Here is a 23,949-nt window from a genome sequence, read left to right as displayed (position 1 = left end):
CTTATTTGGAATCTGTTTTTAAAAACCATTTATGAGAAACCTGAAAATGTCAACTCCAGTTGGATACTTGGTATTACAGAATTAGTGTTATTTTTTTATTGCATGTAAGTTTTTAAAAATTATTTATTTATTTGGCTGTGCCAGGTCTTAGCTGTAGCATGTGGGATCTAGATCTCTGACCAGGGATTGAACCCAGGCCCCCTCCATTGGGAACATGGAGTCCTAGCCACTGGACCATCAGGGAAGGCCCTGTGCTTCAGCTTTTAAAGGTCAACCTTTCAGAAACATATAACGAAATATTTATAATTGAAATTATATGAGATTTGCTTAAAATGATATACAAAGACAAGAAATGGATGTGGATGTGACAGTGCATGCTTAGAATTTCTCAAAAAAATAAAAAATTGATTTGATACAGTTTCATTTATTATGGCATCTAGTATTACTGCTAAAGGCAGAAAGCTTATTATTTTAGTGATTTAAAAAAAAAAAACAATTTTAAATGAGGCTTGACACTTCTAATCCAATTCTGAAAATATAAAGAAATATGATGTTGTTTAAAAAAACAAGAAATTTACATGTGATTCCAGTATTATTATCTAAAGTATAGATTTTGTTCAAATTTCACAAAATTTTATACATGTCCACTATTGGTTTTCATACCTAATTCAAGATTTCACATTGTATTTCTTGGATTGACCAGTTTCAGCTACATGCAATGAATTCTGATAACTTCTCTTTTCATCTTTATTCTTTACAAATATTTTCTAATTTCTCTTGTTACGGCTTCTTAGATACACCCATTATTTAAAAGTAGGCATTTAATTTCCATAAATATGGGTTTTTTAAAGTATTTTTTATATTAATTTCTCATTTAAATGCTTTATTCTCCACAATCACCCTGTGTTTTTTCAGTCTTTTACTTTCTTGAGGCTTTCAATGGGTAAGACAAAGATCTCTCTTGGTTAATGTCACACTGCACTTGAAAATATGTGGACTATTTTCAAGTATCTTTTAATATTCATTTCTAACACAATTCCACAGTTATAAGAGAACAATAGACTCTGTTTGATTTCAACACTTTTAGATGATGAAATTTTTGCACCTTGTTTTATGTCCCTGGATATGTTTCAGGGTCTCCTGGTGTATAGTCTATAGGAACGTCAATAGAATTTGTACCCTGCTGTTGTGTGAAAATTGTATAAATTTTAATTATGTTGAATTGGCTCATAAGGCTAGTCTACTATATCCTTCTACTTTTCTGTCTATTCATTCTATTAATTTTTGAGAGATTTTGATGCAGAAACTCCACCTAAAAAATCTTAATTTATCTACTTAAAAAATAATTGTAATATAATGGAACTATATGTAACTTTGATCTGTATTTTCCAAGTCTCCAATAAATGTATTATCATAAAAAATTCAAGAGGACTACTCTTTTCCTTGAAATTAATTTCGTTGATTTTTCAGGTTCTCCAGGCTCCCCATCATACCAGCCATTCCTTTTTTATCTCCTTTGGAGTCTTCTCCTCCCTGTAGATTCTTTTCCATCTCTAATATTAAAGTCCTAGGACTCTGTCCTGAACTCAGATACTCCATGGACCCAAAACATTAAGTGCTGCTGTTATAATGGTTCTAAAATTCATACTTTCAGCTGTGACTTCTTCCCAAAGCTCTAGATTGCCTACCTGACAGCTTCACTTGTATGACTCACAAGCATTTCAAAAGTGCCCAAAAAAAAAACTCTTGATTTTCCCTCCTCCAACCTTCATTATAATAGTAAATAGCACCAACAGTTACAAAAGCCAAATAACCTAGTCATTTGTGACTCAGATTGTTTCTTCCATCATCACAAAAGTCCACAGGTACTCTGTGCAAAATATATCCACAATTTCATTTTTCCCACTTCTGTGGGCAACATCCAAACCAAATATATTCCCTAAACAGCTGTCAAAATTACCTTTAAGAAAAAACCAGACTATATAAGTTCCTTTTCTAAAATCTTTCATTAGGCTTTTCACTTTATTTAAAATAAAGTCAAATTTCCTGACAGAAGACTACAAGTCCCACTATGAGACCTGACATTCACCTCTCACCCATCTCATTTCATACCACTAGCCATTTTGTTCACTACTCTCCAGACATGTCTTCCTCTAAAACAAGTTCCTTCCTCCTCTTGAGGCTCTGCATTTGCTAATCCTTCTGCCTAGAGTTCTCTTCCCAACACTGTTCATGAGACAGGCTATATTTCCTTCAGATGTCAATTTACAGGTCACTCCAAGTCTCCAAGCCCAAGTTACTTGCTTCTTCTACTATTACTATAGTCTGGTTTTTATTTACATATATGCTCAATATGTCTCCCCCATCAAAGTATAAGCTCTACGAAAGTTGGGACACTTGTTTGTCTGTCTCATTCAAAGAAACTAGAACATTATGTACGCATGTTAAGTGGTGCTAAATAAACAAAATTAGACTGAGTACATGCATTTATCTCACTATGTTCTCAAAAATTCTACTGAAATGCAAATAAACATGGGTAAAAGGAAAAAGGAAAATAAATCAGCAGGGTTTGAAACAGGAAATAGTGCTATTAGCAATCTGAAATTACAGAATTCCAGCAAGCTGGCAAACTGACAGATTCTGATTAAGTAACCAGAAAAGAAGAAACTAAAATTCAAAATAAGACTATGAGGTGGCTCCTATAGAAGGGGTAGCTGTTCTTCCCAAAGACACTCCCAGGATAGGACAAAAAGTATAGAAAGGAAGAGTAGGCCACAGAGTGATCATCAGAATAACTCTACAACTACTGTAGAACAGTTGGGCCTATGTATACAAAGCAACTGACAAAGAAATAAAGCTTTTCAGAACCAAGCAATGTTCAAGGGAACTCTGAACTTCCATATCATAGAAATATGAAAGGGGTTCCCAGGTGGCACTAGTGGTAAAGAATACAATTGCAATGCAGGAGACGCTGGAGCCTTCGGTTCAATCCCTGGGTCAGGAAGATCTCCTGGAGGAGGCAATGGCAATCCACTCCAGCATTCTTGACTGGAGAACCCCATGGACAAAGGAGCCTAGGGGGCCACAGTCCACAGTGTCACAAAGAGCTGGACACGATTGAGCAGGCACACACATCAGAAATAAGAAATAAACAAAAAAAAGTAGTTCCTCATAAAAAAGAAACACTATAAAGGATTTCACATTCTGCCTCAGAATGACGCCTTTCTTATTTTGGCAATCATGGATTTCAACAGCATCTCCCAGCTTACCTAATTTACATCTAAAGTCTGTTTCTTCCAATTATACAGAACCTCAAACATTAGCTTCTTCCAAATACACACTAAAAATAAACTCCTTCCAATTATACACTAAAAAGACGATGTCAAATGGACCTTCAAAATAGTGTGAGAAGATTTTCCTGGTGGTCCAGTGGTTAAAATCCACCTGCCAATGCACCTGCCAATCCCTGGTCCGGGAAGAGCTACATGCTATGTGCAGCAACAAAGATCCAGCGCAGTCAAAAACGAATGAATGAATAAATAAATAAATATTTTTTTAAAGTGTAGGATATGCATGCAAGTTACCTACACTGATAAACCAAGGCCTTCATTTACAAGCATCAACAGAAAATTAAGGATTACCAGCTATTTGAGGAAAATAAAGAGAGCAAGAGAGAAGGAACAAGATAAAACATGAGCAACAGGGAGTTTCCTGGTGGCCTAGTGGTTAGGATTCTGGGCTTTCACTGCTGAGGCCCAGGTTAAATCCCTGGTCAAGGCTAAAAACAGACGACAACAACAACAACAAACCCATAAGGAACAAAGGTATTCTAGGAAACAAAAACATCTTAAAATGTTTCAGATGATACCTTCAGAGAATATTATACCATTAACATTCTTTTGCAGAAACAGAAAACACCATTCCAATCATATGGAATCTCAAAACCCCATATAGAAAGACAATCTTAGAACAGAACAAAGAACCACACTTCTTGATTTCAAAACTTTTCCTAACAAAACTGCAGTAATCAAAAAATACGATACTGTGTTACCAGAGACAAACAGACCAACAGAATAAAATATCCGGAAATAAATCCACGGTCAAATGGTTTTCAGGAACGGTAGCCATGAAAAAACAGAACTTGCAATAAATGGTAATTGGGAAAACTGGATAGCCAGAGGCAAAAAAATGAAAGTGGACCCTTATACCACCTACAAGAATTAACTCAAAATGGATTGAAGACCTAATATAACAGCTAAAACCATAAAAGGCTTGGGGGAAAAAAACAAACAAATAGGAGAAAAGCTTCATGACAGTGGATTTGCCAGTGATTTCTTGGATAGGACACCAAAAATATAGGCAACAAAATAAAAACTAGACAACTTGGATTTCATTTAAAATTGAGAAACTTATGTACATCAAAAGGACACTATCAACAAAACAGAAAGGCAACTCATGAAATCAAGAAAAAAAATATTTGCAAAAATGTATCAGGTAAGGAATTAACATCCAGAATAAAAAGAACTTCCACAATTCAACAACGAAAAAAAGGTCGAACTTCAACAAACATTTCTCCAAAAATAGACAAATGGCCAATAAACACATGAAAAAATGTTCAACATCACCAATCATAAGGGAAATGCAAATTAAAATCACAACATGACATCACTTCAATCCCACTGGATGGTTAATAGGAAAAGCACATAAAATAACAAGTGTTGCTGAGGATGTGGAGAAATAGGAAACTTTTTGCATTGCTGGTGGTAAAGAAAAACAGTGAAAACACCATGACACTTCCTCAGAAAATTAAACAATTACTATATGATCCAGCGTTTCCCCACACAGGTGTATGTCCAAAAGAAACGAAAGAAGGGCACTGAGCAGTGTGTACACACATGCTCACAGCAGCATTTTGCATAACACCCAGAAGGCGAAAGCAACTCAAGCGCCCATCAGTGCATTAGAGATAAACAAAATGGGGTATGTAATACAATAAAATATTATTCAAGAAGGAAATTCTGACATGTTACAACATGGATAAACTTTGAAGACATTATGCTATGCGACACAAAAGGACAAATATTGTATGATTCCATGTAAGAAGATAACTACAGCAGTCAAATTCAAATTCACAGGCACAGGAAAAACACAGGTGGTCTGGGGCGTGATATGGGGATGGGAGGAAAATGAGGAGTTACTGTTTCAGGTATATGGAATTTCAGTTTGGGAAGATGAAAAGAGTTCTGGAAAAGGATAATGGTGAAGATTAAGCACATGATAATGAATGTATTTAATGCCACTAACCTATACAATTTAAAATTATTAAAATACTAAATTTTATAATAAAAGATATGAAAAAATAAGATTCAACGAAAAAGAAGAAATCAAAAAACAAAATGAACTGCTAATAACCAAGTGCAAAACACAAGTTAAACAGGGACTTCCCTGATGGTTCAGTGGTTAAGAATCCACCTTCCAATGCAGGTTCAATCCCTTGTCAAGGAACTATAATTCCACATGCCACAGGACAACTAAGCCTGCGCATCACAAATAGAGAGCAGCTCACGTGCCACAGCTAAGACCCAATGTAGCCAAAAAGATACATTTTTTTTTAATTCTTAAAAAGACAAAATAATGGACGTGTCTGAACACAGAATTCAGGCATGTCCATTATGAGAAAAGGAAAATACTGAAATTTCCTGGAACAAAATGAAAACAGAATATATGACAACAAGGGAAGAGAAATACAGGAAAGATCTAAGAAATCTAATACTCATCTATAATATAATGTGTAATTATCTACCCAATATTCATTCTCCCCCTCTTCCTTAAGAATAGAATCCTGCTCTGGTCAAGAGGAAAATGTGCCCAGTTAAAATATACACATTCAAAGATTCTCCTACAGGTGAAGAGGCCATGAAATTTAGTTCTGACCAATGACATATAGTGGAACTGGTTAAGGTTTCCAGAAAGTTTTAAATTTTTTTTAAGGAGTATGATCCCTAGGTTGGGAAGATCCCTTGGAGGAAGGCATGGCAACGAACTCCAGTATTCTTGCCTGGAGAATCCCCATGAACAGAGAAGCCTGGTGGGCTACAGTCCATGAGATCGCAAAGAGCTGGACATGACTGAGCGACTAAGCACAGCACATGGCTGCTTTGTCCTGTCTGTGTCTGTCTCTATTCTTTCTGCTTAGAATACTTAAGAGATGCCTGGATGTACAACAATTACTTTGTAACAATGAGCATGAACTGACTGGTTCCAAATTGGCAAAGGAGTACTCAAAGATGTATACTGTCATCCTGCTTTTTAACTTAGATGCAGAGTACATCACCTGAAATGTTGGGCGGGATGAATCATAAATTGGAATCAAGATTGCCAGAAGTAACATCAACAACCTCAGATATGTAGATGATATCACTCTAGTGGCAGAAAATGAAGAGGAAGTAAAGAACTTCTTGATGAGGGTGAAAGAGGAGAGTGAAGTTGGCTTGAAACACAACATCCCAAAAACTAAGATCATGGTTATCCAGTCCCATCACTTCATGGCAAATACAAGGGGAAACAGTGGAAGCAGTGGTATTTTATTATCTTGGGCTCCAAAATCACTGTGGACAGTGACTGCAGACAGGAAATTAAAAGACGCTTGCTCCTTGAAAGGAAAGCTATGACAAATCTGCTGCTGCTGCTGCTGCTGCTAAATCGCTTCAGCTGTGTCCGACTCTGCGCGACCCCATAGATGGCAGCCCACTAGGCTCCCTCGTCCCTGGGATTCTCCAGGCAAGAACACTGGAGTGGGTTGCCATTTCCTTCTCCAATGCATTAAAGTGAAAAGTGAAAGTGAAGTCGTTCAGTCGTGTCTGACTCTTCGCAACCCCATGGACTGCAGCCTACCAGGCTCCTCCACCCATGGGATTTTCCAGGCAAGAGTACTGGAGTGGATTGCCACTGCCTTCTCTAGAGAGGGTATTGAAAAGCAGAGACATCACTTTCCCAACAAAGGCCCATATAGTCAAAGTTTTTCCAGTAGTTATGGATGTGAGAGATGGACCATAAAGAAGGTTGAGAGTCAAAGAATTGATGCTTTTAGCTGTGGTGCTTGAAGAGTCCCCTGGACTACAAGCAGATCAAACCAGTTAATCCTAAAGGAAATTAACCCTGAATATTCATTGGAAGGACTGATGCTAAAGCTGAAATTCCAATACTTAGGCCACCTGATGTAAAGAGCTGACTCACTGAAAAAGACCCTGATGCTCAGAAAGACCGAAGAAAAAAAGAGAAGGAGGCAGTAGAGGATGAGATGGTTAGACAGCATCATCAACTTAATAGACACGAATTTGAGCAAACTCTGGGAGGTAGTGAAGGACAGAGGAGTCTGGTGTGCTGTATTCCATGGGATCACAAAGAGTTGGGCACGACTTAGTGACTGAACAACAATGAGCATGAAAGCCACATCTTCTCAAGAAAGGGAAGAGCTTAGGTCCTTGGGGACAACACTGAACAGTCCTGTACAGTGGTCCCTTGGTATCAATAAGGGTTTAAAAACCCCTGACAGATACCAAAATCTGTAGATGTTCAAGTATCTTATATAAATGGTATATTATTTGCACAAAACCTACACACATCTACCTGTATAGTCTGTCATTTCAAGATATAATAACTAATACAATATAAATGCTACATAAATACCAGGGCACAGCAAATTGAAGTTTTGCTTTTTGGAACTTTTCGGAATTTCTTCCCCTGAATATTTTCAAACCATGGTTGAATGAACCTGCAAACATGGAAACCCACAGATGCAGAGGACCAACTGTAATGCCAACTTTATTTTTCTTCACTAAAGGAAAAGTAAACTATTTGTCCAATCCAGTGTCAACCAGGTTTTCCATGGATGGCGATCATGACAACAATTATCCAATAAGCATGCCAGAAAGAAAAGAGAATGGGGGAAAGAAATAGGTAAAAATTTCCCTAGCTGAAGACTTGAGCCTTCGGATGAAAAGGACTTACTGAGTAACAAGGAAGAATGACAATGACATTTAAGTGTGAGTACAAAGTAAAGGCAATCTGTGAGTACAAATCAGAAGATGATTGCTTCTTGGCAGGAAAGCAATGACAAACCTAGACAATGTGTTGAAAAGCAGAGACATTACTCAGCTGACAAAGGTCCATATAATCAAGGCTATGGTCTGTCCAGTGGTTATGTAAGTTCTCAGAGCTGGACCATAAAGAAGGCAGAATGCCAAAGAACTGATGCCTTCAAACTGTGGTGCTGGAGAAGACTCCTGGAAATCCCTTGGACAGCAAGGAGATCAAACCAGTCAATCTTAAGGAAGATCAACCCTGAATATTCACTGGAAGAAATGATGCTGAAGCTGAAGCTCCAGTATTTTGGCCATCTGACATGAACAGACAACTCATTGGAAAAGTCCCTCAAGGGAAAAATCTTTCCCTCATTGGGAAAGATTGAGGGCAGAAGGAGAAGACTGCGTCAGAGAATGAGTTGGCTGGACAGCATCACTGATGCAATGAACATGAACTTGGGCAAACTCCAGGAGATGGTGAGAGACAGGGAGGCCTGGTGTGCTGTAGTCCACGTGTGGCAAAGAGTCGGACATGACCAGGCTACTGAACAACAACAACAAAGTAAAGGTACTCTCTCCAATGGAAGACAGGAAATGTACCACCACGTATCTTTCATGAAAATTTTTTCAGGTCTAAAACAATTTTTAGAAAATTAGTTCCAGAAATAAAAACACATGGGTTTTTTTTTTAAAGTATGTAAGAAAAATTGAGATTATCCTTGTAGTACAACGGAAAGAAATTTTAGTATGACAGCTCTGCTGTGGATCTAAAATCAGGAATAAAATTGTAAGGAACGATTTTTCTGAAATAACAATACCAAATCTTCACTGTCAAGTAATTCAGAGTTAAGGATAACTTACTACTGAATTAATGTTGACTGACTTTGGATTTCTAAAAGGTATTGGTGATAATAATTTCTTCATTTTTCTTCCTTAACAAAAGTGAGTACGCAATTTGTAGATTTTTGCTTACTTACCAGCCTTTGCCTATGAACTTAGAGAATAATTTAAAAATTGGGTTTAATATTTCTATCCCTTTGTTCCTTCTCCCAGTAAAAACTGGGGAGGTGGTTGCTTAACCTAAAGCTTGTACTCACTGAGAAATTAACAGTTAAATATAAATGAGCTATCCCAATATCTTATTAAGTCTTTTTCTTACCTTTAGAGGAAGTCTTCTATAAACTAGTATCTCATTTAGATTTTTGAGTTTATTTTTTCTTTACAGTTTTTATAACAAAAAAATGTATAAAGGAAAAAGGTATATCCATTGCTATTTAGTGCAAAATAGCATTCTTGATGCACTAAACCATCCAGGAACACCCATGTGGAAAACCAAATTTAAAGATTTGGAACAAATTGAGTTTATTCTCACCAAAAACTGCCTGTCAATATTATCTTTACAGGTATATATTATCCATTTTCATTTCTCCTATAAATTCTCTGGTAATTAAAACTGAAATGTTCTAGATCCTATTGACAACATTCATTAGAACTTGATAAAACTGGGGAGATTTTTTTAAAAATTATACTCAATTCCCTATACATAATGGACTAGCCAAGGCAATCTTACTTTTAAGAAATTTAATTGTAAAAATTAGTATTTATGTACCTATAACATATCAAGCTTTCTTTATATTCTGTTCAGTTCAGTTGCTCAGTCGTGTCCTACTCTTTGCGACCTGATGGACTGCAGCACATCAGGCCTCCCTGTCTATCACCAACTCCCGGAATTTACCCAAACTCATATCCACTGAGTTGGTGATATCATTCAATCATCTCATCCTCTGTTGTCCCCTTCTCCTCCTGCCTTCAGTCCTTCCCAGCATCACGGTCTTTTCAAATGAGTCAGTTATTTGCATCAGGTGGCCAAGGTATTGGAGCTTCAGCTTCAATATCAGTCCTTCCAAAGAACACTCAGGACTGATTTCCTTTAGGATGCACTGGATGGATTTCCTTGCAGTCCAAGGGACCCTGAGTCTTCTCCAACACTACAGTTCAAAAGCATCAATTCTTCGATACTCAGCTTTCTATACAGTCCAACTCTCACATCCATACATGACTACTGGAAAAACCATAGCTTTAACTAGATAGACCTTTGGTGGCAAAGTAATGTCTCTGCTTTTTAAGGCTGTCTAGGTTGGTCATAACTTTCCTTCAAAGGAGTAAGCGTCTTTTAATTTCATGGCTGCAGTCACCATCTGCAGTGATTTTGGAGCCCAAAAAAGTAAAGTCTGACACTGTTTCCCCATCTATTTGCCATGAAGTGATGGGACGGGATGCCATGATCTTAGTTTTCTGAATGCTGAGCTTTAAGCCAACTTTTTCATTCTCCTTTTTCACTTTCATCAAGAGGCTCTTTAGTTCTTTCCTTCCTGCCATAAGGGTGGTATCATCTGCATATCTAAGGTTATTGATATTTCTCCCGGCAATCTTGATTCCAGCTTGTGCGTCCTCCAGCCCAGCATTTCTCATGATGTACTCTACATATAAGTTAAATAAACAGGGTGACAATATACAGCCTTGATGCACTCCTTTTCCTGTTCGGAACCAGTCTGTTGTTCCATGTCCTGTGTACATGGAACAACTGTTGCTAACAGTTGCTTCCTGACCTGCATACAGATTTCTCAAGAGGCAGGTCAGATAGTCTGGTATTTCCATCTCTTCCAGAATTTTCCACAGTTTATTGTGATCCACACAATCAAAGGCTTTGTCAGAGTCAATAAAGCAGAAATCGATATTTTTCTGGAACTCTCTTGCTTTGTCGATGATACAGCAGATATTGGGAATTTGATCTCTGGTTCCTCTGCCTTTTCTAAATTCAGCTTGAACATCTGGAAGTTCACAGTTCTCATACTGTTGAAGCCTGGCTTGGAGAATCTTGAGCATTACTAACATGTGAGATGAGTGCAATTGTGTGGTAGTTCTTTACATTAGACATTTTCATATGCACTTCATCTACACTTTAGTTCTCGAAGGTTGGTACTATAAATCTATGTATATACAAGTAAACAGCAGCTCCTCATGGAGGTTAATTAATCTGTTACACTTACCAAACTAGAATCTGAATCTGAAGCCAGATCTTCCATGTAACAACATATAGCTCATGTCTGTACTATACCAAACTGATTTCCAGGCTCTGAATATTGTTAGTCCTTAAGGGCTTCCCTGGTGGCTCAGTGATAAAGAATCTGCCTGTTAAATGAAGGAGATGTGGGTTTGATCCCTGGGTTGGAAAAGGTGGGTTTGATCCCTGGAGGAGGAAACGGCAACCTACTCCAAGATTCTTGCCTGTGAAATCCCATAGATAGAGGCGCCTATACAGTCCAAGGGGTCGCAAAGAGTTGGACACAACTTATAGACTAAACAACAGCCCTTCTTAAAACCCTTTCTTCCTCTGGTTCTATAGCACAGCTTGTTGTTCAGTTGCTCAGTTGTGTCCAACTCTTTGCAACCCCAAGGACTGCAGCATATCAGGTTTCCCTGTCCTTCACTATCTCCCAGAGTTTGCTCAAACTCATCTCCACTGAGTCAGTGATGCCATCCAACCATCTCATACTCTGTCCCCCCTTCTCCTCCTGCCTTCAATCTTTTCGAGCATCAGGGTTTCTTCTAATGAGCTGGCTCTGTGCATCAGGTGGTCAAAGTATTGGAGCTTCTGTATGAGTCCTTCAAATGAATATTCAGAGTTCATTTCCTTTAGGATTGACTGATTTGATCTCCTTGCAGTTCAAGGGATTCTCAAGTCTTCTCCAGCACCAAAATTGGAAAGCATCTGCCTTTTCTAAATAAAGCCAGTACATCTGGAAGTCTCAGTTCACGAACTGTTAAAGCCTAGCTTGAAAGATTTTGAGCATTACCTTGCAAAATGAGTGCAACTGTATGGTAGTTTGAACATTCTTTGGCATTGCCCTTCTTTGGAACTAGAATGAAAAGTGACCTTTTCTAGTCCTGTAGCCACTGCTGTTTTCGAAATTTGCTGGCATATTGAGCGCAGCACTTTCACAGCATCATCTTTTAGGGTCTGAAATAGCTCAGCTGGAATTCCATCACTTCCACTAGCTTTGTTTATAGTAATGCTTCCTAAGGCCCACCTGACTTCACTCACACTTCAGGATGTTTGGCTCTCGGTGAGTGATCACACCATCATGGTTGTCCAGGTCATTAAGATCTTTTTTGTACAGTTCTTCTGTGTACTCTTGCCACCTCTTCTTAGTATCTTCTGCTTCTGTTAGGTCTATACCATTTCTGTCCTTTATTGTGTCCTATCTTTGCATGAACTGTTCCCTTGGTATCTCTAATTTTTTTGAAGAGATCTCTAGTCATTCCCATTCTATTGTTTTCCTCTATTTCTTTGCATTGTTCACTTAAGAAAGCGTTCTTATCTCTGCTTGCTGTTCTTTGCAACTCTGCATTTAGATGCAGATATCTTTCCTTTTCTCTTTTGCCTTTCACTTCTCTTCTTTTCTCAGCTATTTGTAAGGTGTCCTCAGACAACCACTTTGCCTTTTCCATTTTTTTCTTGAAGATGGTTTTGATCACCACCTCCTGTACAATGTTACAAAGCTCTGTTCATAGTTCTTCTGGCATTCTATCAGATCTAATCCCTTGAATCTATTTGTTACTTCCACTGTACAATCATAAGGGATTTAAGTCATACCTGAATGGTCTAGTGGTTTTCCCTACTTTTCTTCAATTTAAGTCTGAATTTGGCAATACGGAGTTCATGATCAAGCCACAGTCAGCTCCCAGTCCTGTTTTTGCTGACTATAGACCTTCTCCATCTGCAGCTTCAAAGAATATGATCATTGTGATTGCAGTATTGACCATCTGGTGACATCCATGTGTAGAGTCATCTCTTGTTATTGTTGGAAGAGGGTGTTTGCTATGAGCAGTGTGTTCTCTTGGCAAAACTGTTAGCCTTTGCCCTGCTTAATCTTATGCTCCATGGCCCAACTTGCCTGTTAGATAGCAAAGTCTATCTCTGATATTTCTCTGTCCTTTCTATTCTTTATTTATTTTGCTGGTTCTTCTTCCTCCTCCCTAGGATTCCTAGGCTTCAGTGTTTCATCTGTACTTCAAGGCCACAAGGCTACTCTAATTTATTAAACAACATTTAGGAAATGCCAAATGTAAAATAATAATGAATTGCTTCTCACTTATCACCCTGACATGTAAAAGCCACTGTTGGCTGTTCTCCTACAGCTGACATTTTTCCTCAGTTGACAGGACCTCCCTACCTACTTCTACCCATAAATACTGGAGTCTGCCAGAGTTCTCTTCCTTCCCTATAGACTGTAGAACTAGCCCATCCATTCCCATGATGTCAACAACCATGATTATTTGAAACCTTTATCTCTAGCTAAGGCTACTCCCTGAGCTACTCCCAGATTATATCTCCAACTGGGGAAAAAAATCTACATAAATGGTATTTCACAACTATGTCCAAATCTAGTTTCTTCATCTTTCCCTCAAAACTTGTCTTCCCTTGTATCTTCCCTTTCTAGCCACTAATCCCAGTAAGAAATCTGGGAGTCATTCTAAAGCTTTCCCTCTCCTTCAACTGATTCTAACTTCTTAACACTTGGAGTATCTGACCCTTTCCACTGTCCTCATTAGGTCTCCACCTTACCTCACTTCTCACCTGAATAACTGGTATACAGAGGATCTCAAAGATATTTGTCCAATAAAAATAAAATAACACTAACAGCATGGACCACGTCTTACTCATTTTGGAGACTCAGAAATGAGTTGACATGCCTCCCCAGAAAATCTACAGAGTGAATCATTCCAGAGTTTCCATTCCTTGAATCAAACTCTTAGGAAGTAAGAACCAGGAATCCATTCTTAACAACTCTCTAGATGATTCCTATATAACCCAATCCAGCAACAGTCTTTAAGAACTAACGAATTAGTAGTAAATGCATTATCATGTTGAAAAGGAGCAAACTCAGAGGCAGAAATGGAATTAAAACAACTTTTTGAAAACAGTATGTTGATTCCTTAAAAAACTAGGAATAAAACTACCATACGACCCAGCAATTACCACTTCTAGGCATACACCCTGAGGAAACCAACACTAAAAAAAACACATGTATTTCAGTGTTCATCGTAGCACTATTTACAACAGCTAGGACACAACAGATGTCCAACAACAGATGAATGAACAAAGCTGTGGGACATATATACAATGGAATACTTCTCAGCCATAAAAAGGAATGCATCTGAGTCAGTTCTAATGAGGTGGATGAACCTATTATACAGAGTGAAGTCAGTAGCAGAAAAACAAATATCGTATATTAATGCATATATATGGAATCCAGAAAGAAACTATTTGCAGGGCAATAATGGATACACAGACATAGAGAACAGACTTATGGACAAGGGCGGGGGAGAGGAAGGACAGGGTGAGATGAATAGAGAGAGTAGCATGGAAGCATATACACTAACATATGTAAAATAAATAGCCAATGGAAATTTGCTGTATGACTCAGGGAACTCAAACTGGGGGGTGGGAAGGAGGTTCAAGAGGGAGGGAACATATATACACCTATGGTTAATTCATCTTGCTGTATGATAGAAATCAAACCAATATTGTAAAGCAATCACTAAATCAATTAAAGATAAATATAATTATTAAAAAAATGAAAGAAGGAAATAATCTTTAAAAAAAAAAACTTTCCACCCATCTCTCCATAGACCTCGGATAAACAGGCCTCCCACAGACATAAATATAAACAATCCTTGAATCACCTCCTACTATAACTATTCTTTGTCTAACCTGGCGCCCTTCACTTCCATCTTGTAACCCCACAAACTATTTTCTAGATAGTAGTCAGAATGATCTTTCTAAAAGGCAAATCAAAGCATGCCACCGTCCCCTAACCTCATCCCACCACCCAGGGATAATTTCTTCTCACACGGTAAGAACAAAAACCAAAATCTTACTCTAGTTTAAAAGACTTAAATAATCTGGCCCTTGCTTATCCCTCTGGCTTCATCACAAACTCTCCTGGTTTTACTGTCTACATTGCAACCATGCAGGCCCTTCTGTTCCTAAAATATATCAAACTTTTAACAACCTTAGAATTTTTGCATTTGCGATTTCTGTCAAGAATGGTCTTCTTCGTGGCTACTACCCCCCTGCCATGTTCCTATTCAGTCTCAACTTAAAATGTCACCTCTCAGAGAAGCCCTATTATTGTCACCCTGCTTATTTAACTTATATGCAGAGTACAACATGCGAAATGCTGGGCTGGATGAAGCACAAGCTGGAACCAAGATTGCCAGGAGAAATATCAATAACCTCAGATATGCAGATGACAACACCCTTACGGCAGAAAGCAAAGAAGAACTAAAGAGCCTCTTGATGAAAATGAAAATGGAGAGTGAAAAAGTTGGCTTAAAACTCAACATGCAGAAAATTAAGATCATGGCATCTGGTCCCATCACTTCCTGGCCAACAGATGGGGAAACAATGGGAACAGTGAGAAACTTTATTTTTGGGGCTCCAAAATCACTGTAGATGGTGACTGCAACCATGAAATTAAAAGATGCTTGCTCCTTGGAAGAAGAGCTATGACCAACCTAGAGAGCATATAAAAAAGCAGAGACATTACTTTACCAACAAAGGTTCATCTAGTCAAAGCTATGGTTTTTCCAGTAGTCATGTATGGATATGAGAGTTGGACTATAAAGAAAGCTGAGAACAGAAGAATTGATGCTTTTGAACTGTGGTGTTGAAAAAGACTCTTGAGAGTCCCTTGGACAGCAAGGAGATCCAACCTGTCAATCCTAAAGGAAATCAGTCCTGAATATTCATTGGAAGGACTGATGCTGAAGCTGAAACTCCAATACTTTGGCTACCTGATGCAAAGAACTGAATCATTGGAAAAGACCCCGATGCTGGGAAAGATTGAGGGCAGGAGGAGAAGGGGACGACAGAGGATGAGATGGTTGGATGGCATCACCGACGCAATGAACGTGAGTTTGAGTGGGCTCCAGGAGCTGGTGATGGACAGGGAAGCCTGGTGTGCTACAGTCCATGGGATCACAAAGAGTCAGACACGACTGAGCAACTGAACTGAACAGACAAGCCCCCAGTCACTAAGGCAAAAGCAGTCTTACAGTCACACACCACAGCACTCTATTTTAATTCCTTACAAGGCATTTATTACAAGTTGATATTCTCCCTATTTGTTCTCTATTTCCTGTCCACAGGAATGTAGTAAGATCTATGACAGCAGTGAACCTGCCTTGAGAGTAGATTGAGTCATTACTTTAGACCCAAGGCTTAGAACAGTGCCTAGCATACGGCAGGTGCTCATGTATACATCTGTAATCAGTCTACTCTTATTTGGGGTTCAAAAACATACAAAGTTCTTTTATTTTATCAAAGATGACAAAATTTAATTTCTAATAAATACATCCACTGAATACACCCAATCTGTCTATATTAATGGGAAGATAAAATTCAAACAAAAAAATTTTTTTAGATATTCTATATCAGAATTAATGTATCTAAAAATTATATTCACATCAAAGTCAGGTTGTATATTTTTCAGCCATCAGTTTAAAAAATATTACTTTAAAGTTGTTACAAATTTTACCAGCATTATGAGGGGAAAAACCAAATGTCTATCAAGCAGCAAACAAGTACACAAATTGTGGCATATCCACACAAAGAATACTATTAAAACTAAGCAATAAAAAGGAATGAATTCTTATTGATATATATAACAACATGGCTGAATCTTAAATTATGCTTAGTGAAAGAAGCCAGGCAAATGAGTACATACTATATGATTTTATTTATATAATACAAAGTTCTAAAACAGTAACAGCAGATCAGTGGTTATCTGAGGGAAGGGGAAATAAGATGGACAGATCACAGAGAGGAACTAGAAAACTTATGGGAATGATGGACATGTTCATTATCTTGATTGTGGTGATTGTTTGATTAGTGTAAACAAAACTTATCAAAGATACACTTCAAATATGTGCAATTTATTGGATATCAATTATACCTTTATTAAACATTAAAAAATTTTTTTTCTTAGATTAGGTCACTCCCTAAGCCCTTCAATGGCTTTTCATCCTCCAAAAACAAAAAATAGAAAATCTGTCACAAGCTTTACCAGATTGGTAAATGAACATTTAAATAAAATGAATGTGGTACATATACACAATGGAGTATTACTCAGCCATTAAAAAGAATACATTTGAATCAGTTCTAATGAGGTGGATGAAACTGGAGCCTATTATACAGAGTGAAGTAAGCCAGAAGGAAAAACATAAATACAGTATACTAACGCATATATATGGAATTTAGAAAGATGGTAACAATAACCCGATTATGCGAGACAGCAAAAGAGACACTGATGTATAGAACAGTCTTATGGACTCTGTGGGAGAGGGAGAGGGTGGGAAGATTTGGGAGAATGGCATTGAAACATGTAAAATATCATGTAAGAAACGAGTTGCCAGTCCAGGTTCGATGCACAATACTGGATGCTTGGGGCTAGTGCACTGGGATGACCCAGAGGGATGGTATGGGGAGGGAGGAGGGAGGAGGGTTCAGGATGGGGAACACATGTATACCTGTATGGATTCATTTTGATATTTGGCAAAACTAATACAATTATGTAAAGTTTAAAAATAAAATAAAATTAGAAAAAAAAATAAATAAATAAAATAAAATAAAATAAAATAAAATGAATGGCATATTAATGTCATAAAGCTGATTTCCAATAGCTAATAAAAACCAAACACATATTTCAATAGATTTTATTTAAATTCAACAAAAATTGAATAGTAAATTCACAAAAACTAATTTTACATTTCTACATCGAAAAGCTAAAAATATGGTAAACTCACAATTACCTGTAGAAGATGGTGCTTTTTCTGGGTGTTTTGCATTTAAAAGTTTTCTGCTAATAAATATGTAACCACAGGGACATGATTTACATGCAACAGGAACCTATAGACAAAAAAAAAAACAACACAATTTATTATTACTACTTTTCTGTTGTTAAACTTCTCAGTGTTTATTTAGTTTCCTGAGCTGAATGATAAATTACTTGAAGTAGGAATCATGGGTTTATTTAAACTCCAACTCCTTATAAAAATGATGAGATGGGTATTGGGTCCTCTACATCTTCACATTCTACTAACACATTACAACACTAAGACTATAGCAAATACACGATAAAAGTGTGCTGATGTAAGTGAATAACAGAAAACCACAATAGGATCAGAGCCAAGGAAAATATATTGGAAAAAAGGTAGCATTTCCTAAAATATTAGTTTGATAGCAGTTGATAATAGAATAAGTTGGGGGGGCATGGTTGGGAAGTCATTAAAGTAATCCCAGCATAACATCTTGAGGGCCTCACTGGAATAATGAGATTAGAAATAGAGAAAAGGTAGATCTGTAAGACATTTCAGAGGGTAAAGAACTGAAAACAACCCAGGTTCCAACATGAGAGGGTAAGATGCCAATTACTACTGACAGGAAAACAAAATAGTTAACAACAACCAGTTTGAGAGGCCAAAGTACAGTATAAACAACAGAGAATGTAGGACAAAGCAGGAGTTGAGATCTAGGATTTTATAATCTCAGGTCCAGGAAGGAAGTTTGATAAAACACTTAAATTCTCCAGGCTTCTGTTTCAAAATCTATAAAATATTTTTACAAGAGGGTCCTTTCTCCATTTCATACAAATATTTTTTTAAGTCAAATGTTACTGAAAATTACTGAAAAAAGTTTTAGATTTTCCTCTACAATTGTTTCATAATATTAACCTTAATGTTCCTTGGACTGGGGACACATCCACTAAGAACCAGAAATTAATCTCAACAAAAAGTACTCACAAAATAGTAATTACAATTCTGGTTTGTAAGATAAATTCCATTTGTCGTAAAAGTTTAATTATGATTATAAAGCTTTCATCCATTTATGTTCAGAATGCCTCATATTACAGAATATAAACATTTGATCTAAATAAGCTAAATCATAATTTTGGGAGAATTCCTTTTCAGTAAAAAAACTAAAGAACGAACTTGTGTATTCATGAAAAATAACAATGAATCCTATTAAAATAATCAAACTCCAGTATGTCTAACAGGTTCCTTTATCAAGAATATAATGAGATTCTTTAAAAAACGGCAGAAAATGTTACATTTCTTAATAGTGAAAAATATGCCTAAAATAGGTAAGTTTTGTCATTTTAAAATTTCACATCTTCACAGAAACCAAGCTCAAAGGTACTGACTCATTTCCTTTACACTTAAACACATCATTAAGGGCATAGCAGTAATATAAATTGTTTTAAGTTAAGGCTACCCAAAAAAACAACAGAACATGATGTTCTTATTCAACAGATCCTTTGCTACTCAACAGCCATTTTCTTTCAGCTACTGAAACTCAACAAATTGAAATTTGATTCTGTGTCTCATACACAAAAAATACATCAATCCAATCCAGAATTAACAGGGTGCTACAGTTAGATGAGAAATATAACATTTGGCTTTCAGATGACTAACGCAATCGATAGGCTGATTTACATCCCTTAATGAAAGCATCTTATGTGCAATGAACATTTAGGTGCCTGAGCTAAATCACCCTAAGGGCCTTTTGAAAATGGAAAGTTCCTTTCCCTCACACCAACCCTGGAAAAAAGCCAACTAACCACCATCACAATACAGATCCTGTAAAAAGAATTATTAAGCAGGGTGGCCAACTTCAGTAATATTAGTGTCTTTAAATTATTGTATAATTTAGATTTTTCAAAAAAAATCTAAAACTTCCTTTAAATTTCAGTTGTAATGCCAAAAACAACAGTAATGAAAGTTCTAATGCTATACTTTCAGGATTTTAAAATGGAAGAAAAAAATTTAAAGTTTTGTTTACTGATGGCTTGTGAATCAATTTATTCCTTGAAAAACAGGTATTTGGATTGTTTGCACATGCTTTACAAGTAAGACAGCTTAAAGAAAACTGCAAAAAACAAAATCCTGGCCCTATATTGTTTCACTGATTTAAAAAAGCTAAAAAAATAACCATTTTATGGAGAATACATTTATATTCTTTGTTGCTAAGGGGAAAGTTACCTATAGCAGACATATTTGCTAAAGGTCACATAAAATTTTCTAAAATTTTTTTCCAAAAAGGGGAAAAGCTGATCTAATAAAGGAGAAAACAAAAATGCAAAAACAGATACACCAAAGACACCAGAAAAATAATAAGGATCTTGACTACTACTATACTCAAAATGGCTCAGTAATTTGAATTAGTGGATGTGAAACCTATTAAAAATGAAAAGTATTGTGGTTTAGATGTTTCAAAACTATGTTTTCAATAGAGGCGTGTAAAAGGGGATGTTATAAAGCAACTGAAAATCTAGGTCTTTCTTGTTTACTGATCTCTGTACCCGTTTTTAAACTTACACATACAGAACACATGTAAATCTACTCAGCTGAGGCAACTTCCTCAAACTTTAAAGATTTTTACATTTATGCTTATACACTGTATTTAAATTGTAATTTAATGTTCACCAGGCAACTTAGAATAACAGCAGTATTTTTAGTTTTTTTAAAATGGCTTTCAGGATTATGATTTTTCTCATTTATAAGAAATCTATACTTTCAAATAATTAGAAAGCTAAAATTAATCTATTACTTTCTTCGATTGAGTTACTTTTAGTAAAAGACAAATTGCTTTTAAGAATTACCAAAAGTTTGAATTAGTCATCATTTACGTTATCTTAAGTATTCAGAATAAAGGACAACACAAACTACATTTTAAATTATGTTGTAGCTTGCTATGCAATGAATTGTGTCCCCACCCTGCCAAAAACATCCCAGCAATAAATTCATCTGTTAAAGCCCCAACTCCTCAATGTAATGGTTTTTAAAGATGAGATAATTAGGTTTAGATGAGTTCATGAGGGTGGGGCCCTCATGATGGCATTAGTGTCCTTAGAAGAGCTATCAGAAAGCTCCCTTTTCTGCCAGGATCTTGGGGCTTCCAGCCTCCAGAACTGTGACAAAATAAATTACTGCTGTTTGAGCCACCCAATCTACAGTATTTTCTTATGGGAAAGGGGTTTCTTTCTTTCCCATATTTTCTTATGGGAAAGCTGGAAGAGGGGTTGTGTGTGTGTTAACAACAAAATGAAATACGGTATTTCCAAATAAAATGCTGATCACATTTTGATGAACAGATACAAAGACTCCTACAAGTTTACAATCCTTTCCTCTTTCTTCAACCAGGATATTCAAAACAGGTTAAGGTTACTTCATGCCAAGTACTGCAAGGTCATGATTCACACTAATTGATGCCCTTACAGACACTGGAATGCATAATGCATACCATGTAAACCTTATATTTCTGCACAATTGGAACAAATGGAAATGATTTAAATACTGAAATAATCTTCGACAAGGAGACTTAAATAAAGAAGTCCAATTTTTTCAGAATTTAACAAATTTAGTTCAATGGTAAGAATGGAAATTTAACTTTGGTTTGGAAAACATGGCTAAATTGTTTTTAAAGTGCATACTCAATAAATTCATAAAATCAATAAACCATAATTCTCCTTGCACAGCCTTCCTCTAATCAGTATATCTACCACTGCCCATAAAAGATACTGAATAAAACATGTAACATTTTCTGTTAAAAGATTTGCTCAATCTTTAAGCTTGCTCCTTAAAGAATGCTCTAAAATCAGCTTATTAAAAGAATCTTCAGCCATTTCAAATTATTCCTCATTTTAAAAAGAAAGAAAAAGAAAGGGGGAGGAGAGAGGTAGTCATTTTGAAAAAATTCTCCCAGTGGAAAAGGAAAAAACACACCCAGATCAGCATGCTGGCGAGAAACAAGGGCCCTTACTAATGCTTTTAACTGAGAGTTTTAACTCATTAGATTATAAGGTTTTAGAGGAACGGGTGAAAAATGAGGCATTCTTAAACTAAAAGAGTAAATGAGATTTAAAACATTACAGCTATGACACCATTAATTCTGTGTGGAAAGCAGTCATTTAAAATTCATAAAACCACATACATATTTTTTAGAATATCTGGAAGCAGAAATCCTAAATTTTTAACAGTGGATACCGCGGCGGGTAGGGGAACGTGAGGAGCGCCCAGAAAGGAAGGGCTTCAATGGGGACGTAATTCAATTATATTCCATTTAAAACAATGTACAGAAAAGATTCGTGATTATTTACGGCAAAAATAATACGTTTTAAGAGAAAAAAACTCCATATTTCGCCAAAACTTATAACTATTACACTGTGGGCCTTATTGTCACATTTAAGCATCCGCCCAGGTGGCGGGGGGACAGTTTGGGGGGTCCACCGTACACATTTGAAATGGGAACAAAGCAACCCTGAGTGGCAGGAGGGGGATTTGGGAGCCAGGAGCCCTGACTTGGGAGTTTGCACATCAGGCACTCTCGTCGGGGCAGGAGGGGGCTGAGGGACCGTTCTCGTCCACTTGGGCCGCTGCCCCACTCCTGCCGCTGTCACCGGAGCCGGCCAGGCGACTCGGGGAGGCTCCGGACAGGGCGCCCCGTCTGCTCAGGGTAAACCCACGCCCCCTCTCACGCAGCCCAGCCACAGGGCACGACACTCGCCCGTCTGACCGCCGCCAGGTGGACACCGGCCGGGCCGCGGCTCCGGGCGCTTCCCCGGCAACCCCTAGGCTCGGCCGGGCCGGTTCGGGGCTCCCGCGGTGGCCACAGAGCCCGAGGGCCGGCCCACTCGCTCGGCCGCCAGGACCCCGGCGAGGCGGCCTCTCCACAGCCAACGGCCACAGGCAACGGCCGCCTGCCCGCGCGCACCCGCTCCGCTGGCCCGCGTGTTCGGTGCCCGGCCCCCGACGCCCACCTGTTGGTCGCACTCGGGGCATGATTTGGTGGCCATCTTCACTTTCTTAGCTCGAGTTGCAGACATGCTTCTCTCAGGCGGCGGCGGCGGCAGCAGCAGTGGCGGCGGCGGTGGCGGCGGTTCGGACTCCGCCCCTCGTACCTCAGCAGCCCAGCCTCTGCCCGCGCGATCCCCGCTGGCCAGACCGAGGCTCTGACGGGTGCGCGCGCGCGCGCGTCCGCGAACTCGAGGAGAGCCTGCGGGCCGAGGAGGCGGGGTGCGGCGTGCGCCGGCTCCAAGAAACTGCGGAAGACGCTTCCACCCACACCGCTCCGGTCCTCCAGCGGGTCTCGATTCTCACGAGAAGACACACATGGATTTTCCGACGGGACAATGGACACGCCCTCTCTCGGCCGGATGAACGGCGTGGGGGCGTGGCTTAGCCGGATTCGGCAGTAACGGGCGTCGGGCTCCACCAACGAAAGCACAGAAAGGGCGGGTCGTGGTGCTGAGCACGCCCCCTTCCCCGGAGGAAGAAGGTGAGAGTGAAAAAGCAGGTGGGAGGTAAGACTTTTCGTACAGATACCGACATTTGATAGATTTCAATAAATGTTAGCAAGTCTAATCACTGATAAATTATAATATACAGCTGATGAGTCTGCTAGATGCCAGCCTTGAGCTCATCACCGGGAGGTGTGAAATTCGTTGAGTCAAATATGTATTGAGGGCCAAATCTGCCAGACAAATTTGAATACTGGGAGGTGCCTGTCCTCAAACACGTAGTCTAGAGGTGTAGAGGGCCTAACATTCGAATACAGGGGAAATGAGTTGTTGGGAGGAGTAATTCGGTTGACTACAATATCAAAATTTAAAATTCACCTCGCCTTTGATCTTGCAATCCCATCCCTAAGAATTTGAAAAGATATCCTCCCTAAGAATTTGAAATATATTCTCCAGCTGTGCTTAAATGCATTTGTGCAAAGATGTTGCACTTCGCAGCA

General features: G+C 38.2%; 1 protein-coding gene across 1 annotated transcript in view; it reads right to left on the bottom strand.

Annotated features, from left to right (window-relative positions):
* Positions 1–23,251, bottom strand: part of C18H16orf87 (chromosome 18 C16orf87 homolog) — a 34,033-nt gene extending 10,782 nt beyond the window's left edge. The window contains exons 1-2 of the mRNA XM_070388480.1: positions 22,970–23,251; positions 17,964–18,060 (exon numbers count right to left, since the gene is read on the bottom strand). Coding sequence (XP_070244581.1) covers positions 17,964–18,060; positions 22,970–23,035 — 163 coding nt within the window. The 5' untranslated portion in view covers positions 23,036–23,251. The remainder of the gene's footprint in view (positions 1–17,963; positions 18,061–22,969) is intronic.
* Positions 23,252–23,949: the final 698 nt, after the last annotated feature.

The sequence above is a fragment of the Bos mutus genome, chromosome 18 (genome assembly GCF_027580195.1).
Source record: "Bos mutus isolate GX-2022 chromosome 18, NWIPB_WYAK_1.1, whole genome shotgun sequence".
NCBI lineage: Eukaryota > Metazoa > Chordata > Mammalia > Artiodactyla > Bovidae > Bos > Bos mutus.
The sequence above is the reverse complement of the archived record's forward strand: the minus strand, read 5'-3'. Positions and strand labels throughout refer to the sequence as shown.